At 35.8% G+C, this 16,580-nt stretch overlaps 1 protein-coding gene across 1 annotated transcript in view; it reads right to left on the reverse strand.

Annotated features, from left to right (window-relative positions):
- CEP128 (centrosomal protein 128) overlaps positions 1–16,580 on the reverse strand; it is a 419,635-nt gene that overhangs the window by 392,814 nt on the left and 10,241 nt on the right. The window contains exons 3-4 of the mRNA XM_032405704.1: positions 6,903–7,063; positions 5,148–5,234 (exon numbers count right to left, since the gene is read on the reverse strand). Of these exons, the coding sequence (XP_032261595.1) occupies positions 5,148–5,234; positions 6,903–7,049 (234 nt within the window). The 5' untranslated portion in view covers positions 7,050–7,063. The remainder of the gene's footprint in view (positions 1–5,147; positions 5,235–6,902; positions 7,064–16,580) is intronic.

Genomic DNA, 16,580 nt, shown 5'->3' on the forward strand with positions numbered 1-16,580 from the left:
TCTCTCTCTCAAATAAATACATCTTAAAGTAGGCTTGAATTTTGGAAACCATGTAAAGATCCCATTTAGTTTCTTCAGATACTTTTCTTACTCTAAATTGTCTCTTATTTACATACCAAGAAAAAAACGTCCCCTAACATAACAGATTCTACAGAAATCCATGCAAATTTGCATAGTTAAGCAGAAACTGGAAAACATTCTGCCTGAAGATTGAGTTTTGTTTTCACCTAACACTAAAGAGTCAGTATTTAGCAAACATTCACAATATATATAGCACCAGTGACCATAGAAAGTTTGTGTTATAAGTTTAGATGTATCTACAATAATGACATGTAAAAAGAAATTGAAGTACTTCGATTTACAAATGATAGAGGTCAGCTTGACAAAATCCAGGGCAAAAGTGCAAGCAGAAAAGAGGTCATTTTAAAAATTCTGTCCAGGATAATGATGTCATCCATAGGCACTTTGATTAAGTGCTTTTATGCCTGGCTTTCCTTCACTGCCTATTTCTCTACAGAATGCCAAAGTTTATCTGACAACAGACTGCAAAATATATTGGTTGTAGAGCAGTTAATTGTATCAGCTCTATTTTGGTTCCTTACAGTCTATTTGTCTTCTACTATTAAAAACAAGAAGAAAGAGGAAGAGGAGGAGGAGTTTTAAAAAATTAAACAAGAGTGTAAATTTATGGTTTGCATATTTTTCTGGTCCCACCATCTGTTGCTGAAATGTATTTTTAAAATGGTTGCTACTATTTTATTTTTTATTTACCAAAAGATCATTAGCTGCAGGTGCTTTGCCTAACCTCTCTCCATACGCTGATTTATGGAAATATAAGCCCATAATAGTATTCCCGAAATTGAGAAATTCCCTTTCAAATGATACATCATTTTTATTTATGTAACTATTTTGTTTTTAAATGAAATCATATATTCAAAGCCCATATATCATACACATTCTAATAATTTGGAAGTATTTTTAAAATATTTGTATGTAATATTTTAAGTATCAATAAATGAGCACTCATGGAATGTGTTAATAGACATTATACTCATGAATAGAAGATAGACAAAAAGCAATATTTTGTATGTTTTAACTTAGCATATACCTTGAAGTCAAAATAATCAGACATACATATCCCTGTGAGTGTTGCAACACATTATGTTGTTTATTGTCACAATGATACACAAATGAAACTGGGTTTAGGCCCAATGAATTCAAAGAAAGGAAAGTAACCTGTTCTGAGTGCCTAGAATATACCAAGTACTACATTAAGAACATAGCCAATGCTTGAAGGTAAGGATTAATGGATGAATTAAAGAAACAACAAAAACATGAATGTTTAGCAAGTGTCTAAACAGTGTGACCACATTAATAACTGTTAGTTATAATGAGGGATATAGGACAATGTTCATTTTTCAGATGATGAAATTCAAGTTCAGAAAAGTTTAATACCTTGTCCAAAGTCACTAAAATGGTTTCAGGATTAAATCAGGATTAAATTTCAAATCTGACTCCAGAGTCTACATTTTTCCATTAGCCTCAAAGCAAAATTCTATAAAAATTATTCTCCTGTCCAGCAATTTCATGAAGGACTTGGTAATATAATTTTAAATATAAGACTTTAAGAACCTAATTCCTAAGATCCAAAATATATTTACAAAAAGAAGGTGGTAGCAGAATTTAACTGCTTGATTATAATTTTTTACCCATAGACTCTTACTACTTAACATTAAACTGAATAATTCTCACCTTCAGGACAATTAGTAAAACTCAGCCAGGAAAACAAGGGGCAGATAACCTTCAGCTTTGGGATATTACAAGTGGTTTGTGCCTGGCCCTAAACCATTACCATTATCCTTCTGGGATGTCACTATATTTGAGAACTGAAACCCAATGAATACAAGAAAAAAACTTAACTTTATTATTTAACATTCAAATTCTTTCAAAGTCCATATGCCAGATGGTAACATCCTATTACTCCCAAAGGGAAGTTTTAATCAGAGTACTTAATTAGAAGAAAAATTACCTATTAATGCAAGTCTCTAAGTTCTAATTTGCTATTACGATATTCTCATCAATCTTTACCTTAAAAATGAACTTAATCAGTCTGCTGATCTGAATCAAGACAACTGTATTTTTCTCATATAACCAATAGTAACTAGTGTAGCCTCAGCTGCAATCCAAATTTCTACTGCAGAAGGTATTAACTTTTTATGTTGAATATTCTCTTTTTTTTAATAGTCTTCCTTGAGGGCATTCCATTTTTATAATATTAACACAAAAACAGACCCTGTTCTTTCATGAATAGGAACACATAGTTCTAGAAATATTTTAAACACTAGGCTTATCAACTGTACTATTATATACGGGAGTACAGTACGTTCCAAATCTTCATAGTAAGCTTTCAAATAAAACCTTCCCCACAGGTCCTCTTTTGCCCAAATGTTCTCAGACCTCCAAAGAAATCTACGCATGAGAAATAATGTAAGATGACACTTCCATAAAGTCATTAAGTTCATTGCACCCAAAGACCCTAAGACATACTATCCAACTAAATATGGCTCATTGGCTGAAGCAGCTGCAAAAAAGGCTCGTGAAAAATCAATGGCTGTTATTTAGGAGGAAGGGAAAAACTGATGCTGATGTAGGCAACTTGCAGAACTTTCCACATTGCCTAAGTGGCAGCTAGAACCGCCAACTTTGACAATCTGTCAATGCCAGTCCTAGCTCAGTGCCATATTTCTTCCCAATTCTGTTTCTGGATTTGTTCCTACTAACTCTCATTCTGGACATTGTATCAGCTATAACATTAATGACTTGTGTGACAGTGGGCTTCTGTTTTTCTATCAGTTAATATAATCTCCAAAATCTAGGTTATCATCATAAAGTACATAAGCCTTCAAACTTTGAACCCAAAATCCCAATTTTCAGAAATATGAACTCACAGCATCACACAAATGTGAGCAACCATGACTCAGCGAAGTAAATGAATCCTGATGCTAAGCTTCGGGATAACATCCTATCCACAGCTCTGTCACTAACTAGCCCTGAGCCCATGGGCAAGTTAGCAACCATTCTGTGCCCCGATTCTTTTATCATGTAAATGAGGATAATAATAGTATCTACCTAACAGGATTATTGAGAGAACTCAACTAGGTAATATAAAAGAGTGCCTGGGATGTCCTAGTAAGCATATGGAAACATGAAAAGGGAGGTGTGCTACTTCTCTCTGAGACCCCATGGACTGCATCACCGATGCTTTAACACTGCTCAACTCCTCGTAGAGAGGCCTTCACATATAAGAAGAAGTAAATCTAGGATTGGCAGTTATGAAGATTTAAAGGAACAAGGTGAAATTATGCTATAGTTCAAGGAAAAGTCATCAAAAAGGTAACCCAACATGACTCTTGACCCTTAGGCCTTACAAACCAACAGGAGTAATTCTCACAGTTCTCTTGTTGGGGGAGATCATCCCAGGAGGGAAACGCTACATTAAATATTTGTATTTCCCCTCACCCACTGCAAATTAGGTTCACAAAGTTAAATCCCAATAAAACAGATACTAAATATGCATATATATGCACACACACCTCATTTATCCATTTCCTGAGGTTTAGCAACAGAATCATTTACAAAATCTAAGTTAATAATAAAAATTCTTGTCTTCCCTAGAGCAAAAGAATTTGCTCATTTTCTAGGAAATCTCTTCTATTTTAAAAAAAGAAATGCTAATTTCAACAAAGCAATGTATATTTAGAATGGAGAAATTTTTTAACAATTGAACACTGGTTAAATACTGGATAAACCTGTTTCAGGATGTTTAGGAGAAAAAAAAAAAAAAACAGCAGGTTCTATAGCAAGAAGACTGGTATGAGTTACAGCACAGCCACCAAAAGAAAAAAAAAAATCATTCTTCAGAGTCTCTCCCTAAACAGGACACACATTGATTTAAAAAATAATAATAAAAAATAAAGACAAAAACCCTCATTTTTGGTTATGATATATTCCATAGCAGTTTAATGCTAAGAAAGCAATTTTCATTGAAGAGCCCATCAGAATCACTTGTGAGAAATATTCTTTCCAATTTACACATATTCCCACAGATTATGGCAGATATTCCCACAGGTAATTTACAGGTGGCAGGGTAAAAATCATTGTTCTAATGAGTAAATCTAATATAAGGCAATGAATGACATACTCTTCTAGTATGCTGCAGGGAAAAATCATTGAGAACCAATTGTTTTAATAGAACAAGAATTTGGGGAAATGAACGAAGAGACTGTAGACCAAAGAATAACCTAAAGCAAAAGGAAAGACTCTTGCTTCCTATGTCTTATTTTTAATGAATAGCTTTGCATTCTACATACTTATAACTCAGATGAAAATGAAATACCTGTTGAGTTTATTTACTTCCCATATATAAAACCACATCCCAGAGTTCAACATTCTTCAACTCTAGGCCTACCACAGAGGCTTAATGCCACAGAATACATTTTGTGTTTTAAATGTTTATCTATACAGAAGTTTACCTAATACCATTTCCCAATTCCTCCAATCAAAGGAAATCTGCTACCATAATTAAGCATTTAGTATTCAGCATTAGAAAGTAGGTTTGTGCCTGCTACTAGCTAATACTGCTTAAGTTTTCACTAATAAATTAAAAAGCAAAAAATTAATTCTCATTATTAATAAAGTATTTATAGGTATACATGCATAGAAAACGCTCAGAAAGATATACAAGAAACCGTCAAATTGTTGCCTCTTTGGAGTGGAACTAAGAAGGGCTAAGAGAGGTTTTATAATTTATTTAAACAATGAACACATATTACTTTAAAATAAACCATCCATAAAATTCTTAACTCCCATGAGGGGTAACAGTGGCCCAAATTTAGTAAGTCTCAGTTTAACTAATGTCCTGAATTCTTCCTCCTCTGACTTTAAACTTTCAAATTCAATAGAATCTAATCTATATAAGCTAGCTGGCAATCCATTTGACAAGCTAACCTACTAAAAAATAATAAAGTAATCTAAAAGCTAAAGCTGTTCACAATGGTTCTATCCTTTATCTCACCTCCCTAATTCTCAACAACTGATTTTCAAAAAGGTAGCTAAGAAAAAATGCAAACATATGTAAACATTCTCACATGTTCTATAGCACCCGCCTGTCCATTACTATATTCTCGATACTGTCCAAGCATCTGGTCTACTTGTCGCAGGTTCCGACTGGTGTCCTTAAAAAAGAAAATGGATTTTATTAATTGTTCCAGTGTTTTTCTCAGCCTTAGCAGTATGTCAAATAGCTAAGACAACCATTTGCAAAAAGTACGATTTATATCATACTTAAGGTGGATATTAATATACTTTATAAATCAAATAAATATTAAAACCACTGAGAGAGAAACCCAAATCCATCCACAATTTACTGAAGCACACAATTTAAATCCTTATCCAAGGTTCCATAATCAGTTGGCAACAAAAAGACTCTTCATTATTAATTCGTGCACCTCAACTAATTCACACCTTTTTTATAGAAAAGGAATCCTGAGAGAACAAACCTAGTAGACTATGTATAAGAGAAGCAAATCATTAGGATCAATGTTATTTCAAATATAACTTCACCTCAGAACTTGATTAGGAAAAAAGAAAAAAAAAAAAGGATCCTTTAAACCTTTAGCTATAAACAACAAATTTAGTTCTAATCACAAAAAAAGGGTTTCTACCCAAATGTACCAGATTCTACCTGAAAGATTAATGAAGGCATTTCTTTCAAAAATATATACTTACTAATGTGTCTCACTGGTGGGAAAGTATAAGGATCTGTACTCTAAAAATCCAATGGTATGCTAGTTTACATAAGCTTAAAAAGAAAGACTTCATGAGTTTTAAGTCAAATTATGGCCTCTCCAACATAAATTAGCCTCTTCTTATCTAAGCATACTAATCCAAAGCAATTTGCTTATCCAGGCAAAGCAAAAATAAGAGATTAACAGGTAGGAAAAAAACTCTTTTCTTTTGCCCAGGTTGGTTGTGTTACCCTTCCCCCACCTCTTTTCCCAAGTCCTTTCCATGGAGAGGATATAAACTGCCTCCATTCAAAATTCCAAAGGCAGTCAAAAATTAGCCTCTGAATAAAAATGACATCTCAGTATTGTTCATCCATGAATAATCTGCCTAGCCAAAATATGAGCAACTTCTCTAAGGGCACATGGCCACAAGAAACTAATCTGTGGTAATTCCTACTCGTTTCACTCCCACACATTTTATTTGGACATACTGCCTTATCCCAAAACACTTCCACAACCTATCATAAATTTCAAATATCTTTACTGACTGTGTTAGGCAGAATAATGGCCCCCAAAGATGCCCAAGTCCTAATCCTTAACTTGTGTATATGTAACCTTATGTGCCAAAGGGTTTTTGTATATAAGATATGTATCTTAAGGACCTTGAGACAGGGTGATTATCGTGGATTACTGGGTGAACCCAAGGTAATCACAAGTGTCCTTAAAAGTAGAAGAGGGAAGAAGAGTAGACAGAGTGATGTGACGTGAGAAGGACTCAACCCACCCTTGCTGGCTCTGAAGATGAAGGAAGAGGGCCTCAAGAAATGTGGGCAGTCTTTGAAAGCTGGGAAAGGCAAAGGAACAGACATTCCCCTAGGGTTTCCAGAAAGGAATGCAGCCCTACTGAACCCTGATTTTGGTCCAATAAGACCAATGTCAGGTTTTGATGTACAGAACTATAAAAAATAACTTTGCTATTTTAATTATTAATTATAATTACTTAGTTAGTTTTGTGGTAATTTGTTACAGCAGTAAAAAAAACTAATATGCTGACCAAAACTATTTCTCAGCCTAAACTATTTAAAATCTACTAAATGCAACCATAGTTTAACTAACCTGTAAAGTACTTGTTATAGTGTTGACCTTCTTGGTGACACCTACTGTAGGACGACTTAGAGATTCCCTGTATGTTGACCTGGCAGTCCATCGACTCAATCGATCACGAGAGCGAAAGTGGTCTGAATCGCTGGAGGATTCTGCCATTGATGTACACAATCCTTAAAATGAAGCCAAGTCAAGGTCAATCAAATAGTAAAGAGCATGGAAATATGAGATTAACCATTTGCATTTTGATCTTTTTAAGTATTACATTAGTCCTTTGGCATATCATAATTTCTAAACATGTAGGTTGAAAACACAAGTCAATTCCCCATGTAATTCTCTTTCCTTTGTTTTTTCTGCTATAAGAGAGCAATTCCTCAGATATGATTTTAGTCATGGTTACAAATAATAATAATCCCTTAATTTTGTGCAATGCTCCGAAATTTTAAAAGCACTCTCACGTATAGTATCTCACCTAATCTTACTAACAACACTGCAAGGTAGAAGGGACAGGTAGATTGGCATCTCTACAATTGAAAAAAAGTTATTCTTTAAGCTAGGACCTGCAGGTCTCAATATTGGTCTGAAGTCCATTCTACCAAGCTATAAGAATATGTGTGTCTTTAAACAAAAATACAACACTCACAGAATGGACCTAAAAAAAAGAGAAGCCCATTCAGTGTATAGTGAACACTCTCATGCACCTTACTTTTTTTAAGATTTTACTTTTAAGTAATCTCTACACCCAATGTGGGGCTTGAACTCACAACCCTGAGATCAAGAGTCCCATGCTCTACAAACTGAGCCAGCCAGGCGCCCCCCATGCACCCTAATTTAAAATACAAAATTAAACAAATGCTATAACAGAGGTACAAATTCCATAGTAACAAATATGTGAGAAGATGGCATCTTGAACATCTCCACCAAAACAGAAAGCCAAACATCCTTAGTTTCATCAGTAGAAAATTCTCTAAATATGCTTTCTCCCCATCCTTACCTCAATATTTGACTTAATGCAAAAGAAAATTATTTCATGCAAGACAACCTCAAAAGTTTCAGAGAATCTTTTATGGAATTTGAAGAAAAAAAATATATTTGGAACAGAAAGTCATCAGAGAACACTCATTGATCAAAAGTGGAAGTTTACAGAGTATTCCAATTTCATTTTTTGCTTAATGGAGGCTTAATAATCTTTAACATTGTTATAATCTTCCTAAAATCTATATGGCCATTTTTTCTGGCTTATTATATACCATGTGATGAAAAATTTCATTAATGATCTAGACTATTCTGGACTTTTTGGATCTTTATTCTCAGTATATCTGGGAAGTACATGACCATACGTCTAAAACAAAAATAAAGGGAATCTGCTAAATATAAATAGATCCTAGAGCAATTCATGAAAGCAGTTATGTTTTTAAAACGTTAGATAAAATAAAACTAAATAAAAAGATAAACAAGCAAGGACCTTTGCTGTAAGTTTAGCGTTTTTTTTGTTTTTTTGGTTTTTTTTTTTTTAAGTGAAATACAGTCTGTCTTTGTAACATCAGAGAAAGAATCAACAGAACATCCAACTTCTGACAGCAGAGAAAGGGCCAGAGATTACGCTGTCAGACTCCTGTCTATCCCCTGTGCAGGTCTCTCAACCCCCTGCTGCACCTATCTCCTCTGTTTTGTGCCTCCCATCTCTTGCCCACAAGTCCAAAGGTATATAGAGCCTATAGTGTAGTACCCTCCCACATCAGGAAACACGAACCAGAATTATTTAGCTCTGCTTTTCTTGGATCACAATTGTTTAAGTCCAAAAGAATGTATTTGAGGAGAAATATTAAATATAAAGTTCACCTTTTAAACTTAGGAAATCACTTCCTATGTATATATCTCATAAATTGATACCACATTACCTAAAATTGTTTACTCTCAGTACTTTCCAGCATTCTCCATTAGTGAAAGCAGGAAGAATCAACATTTTCTTGTTGATTAACCATTGCAGTGTAGGGATAGCTCTATTTTCAACTCTTTGAGGAACCTCCATACTGTTTTCTAGAGTGGTTGCACCAGCTTGCATTCCCACCAACAGTGTAAGAGGGTTCCCCTTCCTCTGCAATCTTGCCAACATCTGTCATTTCCTGACTTGTTAATTTTAGCCATTCTGACTGGTGTGAGGTGGTATTTCGTGGTGGTTTTGATTTGTCTTTCCCTGATGTCGACCGAGTAGTCTCTGCAGTGTAGGGATAGAAGGAACATACCTCAATATCATAAAAGCCATATACGAAAAACTCAAAATGAATATCATCCTCAACAGGGAAAAACTGAAAGCTTTTCCCTTACGGTCAGGAACACAACAGGGATGTCCACTCTCATCACTTTTATTCAACATAGAACTGCAAGGCGTCCCCACAGCAATCAAACAACCACCTCCACCAAAAAAAGGCATTCAGACTGGCAAAAAAGAAGTCAAACTCTCACTCTTCACAGATGACATGATATTCCATGTAGAAAACCCCAAAGACTCCACCCCAAAACTGCTAGAACTGATACAGGAATTCAGCAAAATCACAGGATATAAAATCAATGCACAGAAGTCAGTTGCATTTCTATACCCTAATAATGAGACAGAAGAAAGATATCAAGGAATCGACCCCATTTACAATTGCACCAAAAACCGTTAAGATACCTAGGAATAAACCTAACCAAAGAAGAAAAGGATCTGTACTCTTAAAAACTACAGAGCAGGAGTGCCTGGGTGGCTCAGTCGGTTAAGTATCTGCCTTCAGCTCAGGTCATGATCCCAGGGTCCTGGGATCGAGTCCTGCATCAGGCTCCTTGCTAAGCAGGGAGCCTGCTTCCACCTCTGCCTACTGCTCCCCATGCTGTGCTCTCTGACAAATAAATAAAATCTTAAAATCCAATAAAAAAAAAAACCTGTAGAACACTTATGAAAGAAATTGAGGAAGACACAAAGAAGTGGAAAAACATTCCATGCTCATGGACTGGAAGAACAAATATTGTTAAAATGTCTATGCTACCCAAAGCAATCTACATATTCAATGCAATCCCTATCAAAATACCATCAGCATTTTTCATAGAGCTGGAACAAACAATCCTAAAATTTGTATGGAACCAGAAAAGACCCCAAATAGCCAAAGTAATATTGAAAAAGAAAACCAAAGCTGGTGGCATCACAATTCCAGACTTCAAGGTATATTACAAAGCTGCAATCAACAAGACAGTATGGTATTGGCACAAAAACAGACACATAGATCCATAGAACAGAATAGAGAGCCCAGAAATGGACCCTCAACTCTATGGTCAACTAATCTTTGACAAAGGAGGAAAGAATGTCCAATGGAAAAAAAGGATAGTCTCTTCAACAAATGGTGCTGGGAAAATTGGACAGCCACACGCAGAAGAATGAAACTAGACCACTTTCTTACATCATACACAAAAATAAACATAAAATGGATGAAAGACAAATGTGAGACAGGAATCCATCAAAATCCTAAAGGAGAACACAGGCAGCAACCTCTTTGACCTTGGCCACAGCAACTTCTTATTAGACATGTCTCCAAAGGCAAGGGAAACAAAGGCAAAAATGAACTATTGGGACTTCATCAAGATAAAAAGGTTTTGCACAGCAAAGGAAACAGTCAACAAAACCAAAAGACAACCGACAGAATGGGAGAAGATATTTGCAAATGTCTTATCAAACTCAACACCGAAAGAACAAATAATCCAATCAAGAAATGGGCAGAAGACACGAACAGGCATTTCTCCAAAGACAACATACAAACGGCCAACAGACACATGAAAAACTACTCAGTCAGCATCAGGGAAAGACAAATCAAAACCACAATGAAATACCACCTCACACCCGTCAGAATGGCTAAAATTAACAAGTCAGGAAACGACAGATGTTGGCAAGATTGCGGAGGAAGGGGAACCCTCTTACACTGTTGGTGGGAATGCAAGCTGGTGCAACCACTCTAGAAAACAGTATGGAGTTTCCTCAAAAAGTTGAAAATAGAGCTACCCTACAACCCAGCAACTGCACTATCAGGTATTTATCCAAAGGATACAAAGGTAGTGATTCAAAGGGGCACATGCACCCCAATGTTTATAGCAGCAATGTCCACAATAGCCAAAATATGGAAAAAGCCCAGATGTCTATCAACAGATGAATGGATAAAGAAGATGTGGTGTGTTCGTGTGTATACATGTGTATACATATATATATATTTGTATATGTATACATATACACATACACACACACACACACACACACATACACACACACTGGAATATTACTCAGACATCAAAAAGACTGAAATCTTGCCATTTGCAATGACATGGATGGAACTAGAGGGTATTATGCTAAGCAAAATAAGTCAGAGAAAGGCAAATACCATATGATTTCGCCCATATGTGGAACTTAAACAAAATAGATGAACATAGAGGAAGGGAAGGAAAAATAAAATAAGATGAAAATTGAGAGGGAGGCAAACCATAAGGGACACTGAACTTAAGGAAACAAACAGGGCTGCTGGAGGGGAGGCGGGAGGAGGTAAGGGATAACTGCGTGATGGGCATTAAGGAGGGCACATGATGTAATGAACACTGGGTGTTATATGCAACTGATGAATCACTAAATGCTACCTTTGAAACTAATTTAAAAAAAAAAAGAAAGAAGAAGAAGCCGTAAGTGATTCTTAACGATAGAGAACAAACTGAGGGTTGATGGAAGGAAATGGATGGGGAACGGGCTAGATGGATGATGGGTATTAAAGAGGACACTTGTTGTGATGAGCAATGGGTGTTGTATGTAACTGATGAATCACTGAACTCTACTCCAGAAACCAATATTGCACTGTATGTTACCTAACAAAATTTAAAATATAGTTATTATTTCCAATTCTGACATGTGTCCTTCTAATATTTTTAATAAAATATTTAGAACATTTTAAATAAAGTCTTAGTACCTTTCCACCCCACCCTCCACTCAGTAGTATTCCTGCCTCGCATCAGGACAACCATAGCATGATTTTGTGTTTAACTCTCCAGGCCATATTTTTATACTTTTACTGCAGGTGTATGTTCCTCACAGTCAAGTTCTTAAGAAACACACATTATAATCAGTTGATAAATATTAACAAGTGAAAACATGAGGTATCTGAATTTAACTTTAAAACAGAAAATCTTAGCAGCATTAAATAAAGAACTGAACTAAATTATGTGTAATTGTCACACAATACAAAAAGAAAGACCTCTCACTTACCCCTACTAGGGATTACATATTTTTAATAAGAGAAAAATCACACTTTCCAGCATGAATTTCACTGGTACACACACACAAAGTCTTCGGCTATTAATTTCAATTACTCTGAGCAATAAAAGATGTTCAAACTCCTGCATCTGATGGAACTCCTGTAAAGATATCAAGATGTAAGATGAAATCGATCTGAGAATTCTGCATGGCTTTTTTTAATACAAAACATGAAACATTCAGCAACCATCTAAGCACTTTAATTATACATAAGTGTCATAAATGTTGAAGAGACATTAAAAAATCCATAATAAAAACAGAAATTAGATTTTCATTGTTGATAAAAACTGAGCACTTTCTCCAACTATTACTGACAACTCACAAAGTCAAACGTGACGCTCAAAGCTGAGAGAGCACCTACCCTAAGTGTCACAACACAGAAGGCAGCTGTGGTGGCAGAGACCCAACCTTATCAAAAGATGCCATGTCTCATCAGCCAACACCACCACTCCCCAGACACAGAGTTGAAGGACAGAGAGAGAAACAAAAGAGAAAAGAGCAGCTACTAGAATTGGCAAGAAGCTAATGCCAGCCACATAATCAGAACCTGGAGTGAATATAGGGAGATCCATTAAAATAGTTCTGAAGAGCCCCTAATATAACTGACTAAAAAAGAAAAGCACAAAGCAGTAAGTGACAATTACACACACTTTATTCCATTAAGACTGTCTTATTTTACATTACAATTTTAAAAAATTTTTAAAATATCGTATATCCTACCATCAGTGGCATTAATGAAAATTGACCAGGCCTCTGAAAACTTCTCCCCAGTGAAACTGTACCCAGAGCACTAGATTTATTCCATGTTGATAAAAGTTTATTGAGAGTGGTCACATAAGTAAACACTACGCATGGTTATAAAAAAAACTGTTCTACCTAATTAACCTAAAATGTAAATTAAACAATGAGATGCTTTTCTAGCCCATTGACTTGTTTCCTGTTAAATAATAATGTCTATGCTTAGCCAGGTTTTAAGGGAAAGAGCATCCCTCTACTGTCCTAGTGGGAATGTGTAAATAGATACAAACTTGTCTGGCTATCAGCAAGCAGTATGTATCAAGGGCAGTTTGTACCTATCACCTACTAACTACACTTCCAAAAATTTCCCCTAACAAAATCATCTGAATACATACAGAATTTATATGTAAGGATATATGTAAGGACATATACTGAGAAGTTATAATAGAGGTAAAATTTAAAAAATTTCAAATTATAAAAGAATGGTTAAAATACAGTACCTCTCATGCAATGAAACAGTATACAGATACTAAAAAGTCTGTTTCTGGAGACATTTAATAGCAACACAAGGACAAAACTATGAATTTTGTAATAAACATTATATGTTGTCTATATGTGAATATAAATTATCAGTAAACAAATTTAGGGCGCCTGGGTGGTTCAGTTGGTTAAGCGACTGCCTTCGGCTCAGGTCATGATCCTGGAGTCCCGGGATCGAGTCCCACATCAGGCTCCCTGCTCGGCAGGGAATCTGCTTCTCCCTCTGGCCCTCCTCCCTCTCATACTCTCTGTCTCTCATTCTCTCTCTTTCAAATAAATAAAATCTTAAAAAAAAAAAAAAAATTTATCAGTAAACAAATTTAAAGGAGCAGGAAAAGGCAACAACAAAAGGGTAAGAAAATAAACCAAAAGTATATTTACCATCCAGCATTTATAGTCAATTTCTGTGTTTTGAAACATTCCTATCTTTCCTGAATTTTCCACAATGACTGTATAATCGGAAAGAAAAATATAATATATACTTAAAAGAAAGAAAAATATAAACATAACCTTTAGAGGTAACAGATTAATAACAGGATGACAGCCTGGAAGACGTGTTTAAATAAAAGCTGGATTCAGAACTCCCTTTTTCTTGATAGTTGTTTCCTTCTCCCAAGCAACTTTCTTGATCAACTACTCAGTCCCCTGACACCTACCTAAGTGGGGTCATGTCACTAGTCCTCACCAACTGATGAGCTAAAGAAATGGGATCACAATGTCAATGTCTACTGTTGCATACTGTAGAATACTGGCTGACCAAAGAAACCATTTATCATGAGTTTATGAGCTAAAAGAGTAATTTTTTTCATCATGTATGACTCTATCTTTGCAATTTTGCTGAAGGACAGTCATTAGATTCAAAAACGGACTCTCTTAAACATTCTAAACACTGGAACAAATGGAAAAGCTGAAGGACTATGTGGAAGTATACTAATGTGCACTGACAGAGCTTACACAATCAAATTCGGCTTTGGGAAACAAACTAAAAATGGTCTGAGAACGATATTTAATCACAATTACAATTTGAAGCCCAAAGAGAAATTATTAAGACGAGTAGAAAAATAATGTATGCTCAAGAAAAATCTATCATTATGGTTAAAGATTTAAAAGAAGAAAATTCAGTTGGATTAGAACTCTTCCATCATAAGAAATTTGAGTGTGACATTTGTTGACAGAAAAAAGAGTTGCTAAAATTGAAGAATGCCCAAAGAACTCTTTCAAGAATTATTTATTTATTTAAGAAAAATTTAAAGAAGCTGAATCACCTAAATCCTGGCTAAAGGTGAGAAAGGCATTTCCTTCAACTGAAGAAAAAGCAGTAAATGTTCTCTGCAGCTTACTACCACCTACTAGTACAATAAAATTTCTCAATGATGAGAAAAATGATAATATTCATGCTGTCTGCTTCTCAGATGCTGAGCTTTTTCCAAAACTCTAGAAAGGACTAAGATGGGTGACCTCAGGTGAAAGTCTCCACAGTCTTAGAGAAAGCTCTTGGTCTGAAACCAGATGGTACAATTCTAAGAGTAGTTTAGTTAGCTGTTCCCAACACATCAGTATTTAAAGGCATAAATATTGTTGCTTCTGTCTTAATGAACCTTATAAAGAAGACAGACAGCCACCAGAGCAAGAAATGAACCCTCATCAATTCACTCCCACTGAGGATCCATCAAAAACAAATGTCCATATGCAAACCTGAACAACGACCAGAGAGTAAAACTGCGTTCAATCCTGTAGGAGGACTGGCGGGGAGTCTTTGCAAACTCAAGTCCACCTCTTTTGTTATTTGACCTAAAGAACCATCAGACTGTCTTCATTATAATGATGCACATTTGTATGTATGAGAGCTATAATTTATTGATTCCAAGTCTCTTTTCCTCAGAGCCAGTTTAAAACAATTAGGATTTGCAAGCTGTTCCATAAAAGATAAGCACCCAGCATCAGGGGTGATATTTCACAAAGGCTGACTAGTGCATGTTAAGTAGGTGATTGCTTCTGTGGCCTTCAAGTGCCTCAGCCGTCCCTGTCCAAGGCAACTGTCCTCCATGTTCAAGGTAATGATGTTGATATTTAAGGGGTGGGGGGTGGGGGAGGTGGGAAGTGGATTTTAAGCTTAATCACTAACCAAGTTCAAATTTTAGAAAGCATTTCTCTCTGTTTCAATAGCTGTAGGACTTGAGAGCTTTATTCTCTCCTTCAAGAGAAAATATTAACAAGCCAGCCGACGTTACCATTATCAATTGTACCTGTCTTCTTTACACCAGTGCTCCTCTGTAACTTCAAACTCTCAAAAGCTTTTGGTAAGTTAATATAAGATCAAAATTAACAGTATAGTCCATCAGCCAGTTCTCTATTAAGTCAGTAGATAATGTAAGACATAGGAAACAGAATCAAAGAGATGCAATAGATTCATGCATTCATCATTTACTGAACTGCCACCACATTAGAAATGGACGATGAAAGTAAATTAAAAAAAATCACAGTCCTTGATGGGAGAGAAAAAGGCTTATGAAAGTACTATACATGGTGAGCTAAGTAATATAACAAAATGCCAGGGGAATCGGGTCAGGATCCTTTCACTCTGGAAGATGAATAAACGTTTGACAGATGACAAGGAAACGGGATCCAGTTAAAAACCATCTGTCTCAAAGGAACTATGGGGCGCCTGGGTGACTCAGTCAGTTAAGCGTTTGACTTTAGCTCAAGTCATGATCCTGGGGTCCTGGGATCGAGCCCTTCGTTGGGCTCCCTGTTCAGCGAGGAATCTGCTTCTCCCTCTCCATCTGCCCCTCCCCTCCATTTGTGCTCTCTCTCACTCACTCTGCTCTCTGTCAAATAAACAAAAAATATTTTAAAAAAATACTTTTTAAAAAAGTAACTAAAGGTACAAATAAGCAAAGCTCTCACATCCTTTCACCAGGGCGTAAATTTAACTGTCTACAGATATTGGTAAATGTCCCTGGGGCAGGGGCAAGGAAGGGGTGGGCTGGTTAAATCATCCCCAGCTAAGAACTTTTTCGAGAATTAACACTTACTTACTTACACACAGACACACACACACACAATCTGATTCTTTTTTTTTTTTTTTTTTT

The sequence above is a fragment of the Phoca vitulina genome, unplaced genomic scaffold, assembly GCF_004348235.1.
Source record: "Phoca vitulina isolate PV1807 unplaced genomic scaffold, GSC_HSeal_1.0 scaffold7, whole genome shotgun sequence".
In the NCBI taxonomy this organism is placed as follows: Eukaryota; Metazoa; Chordata; class Mammalia; order Carnivora; family Phocidae; genus Phoca; species Phoca vitulina.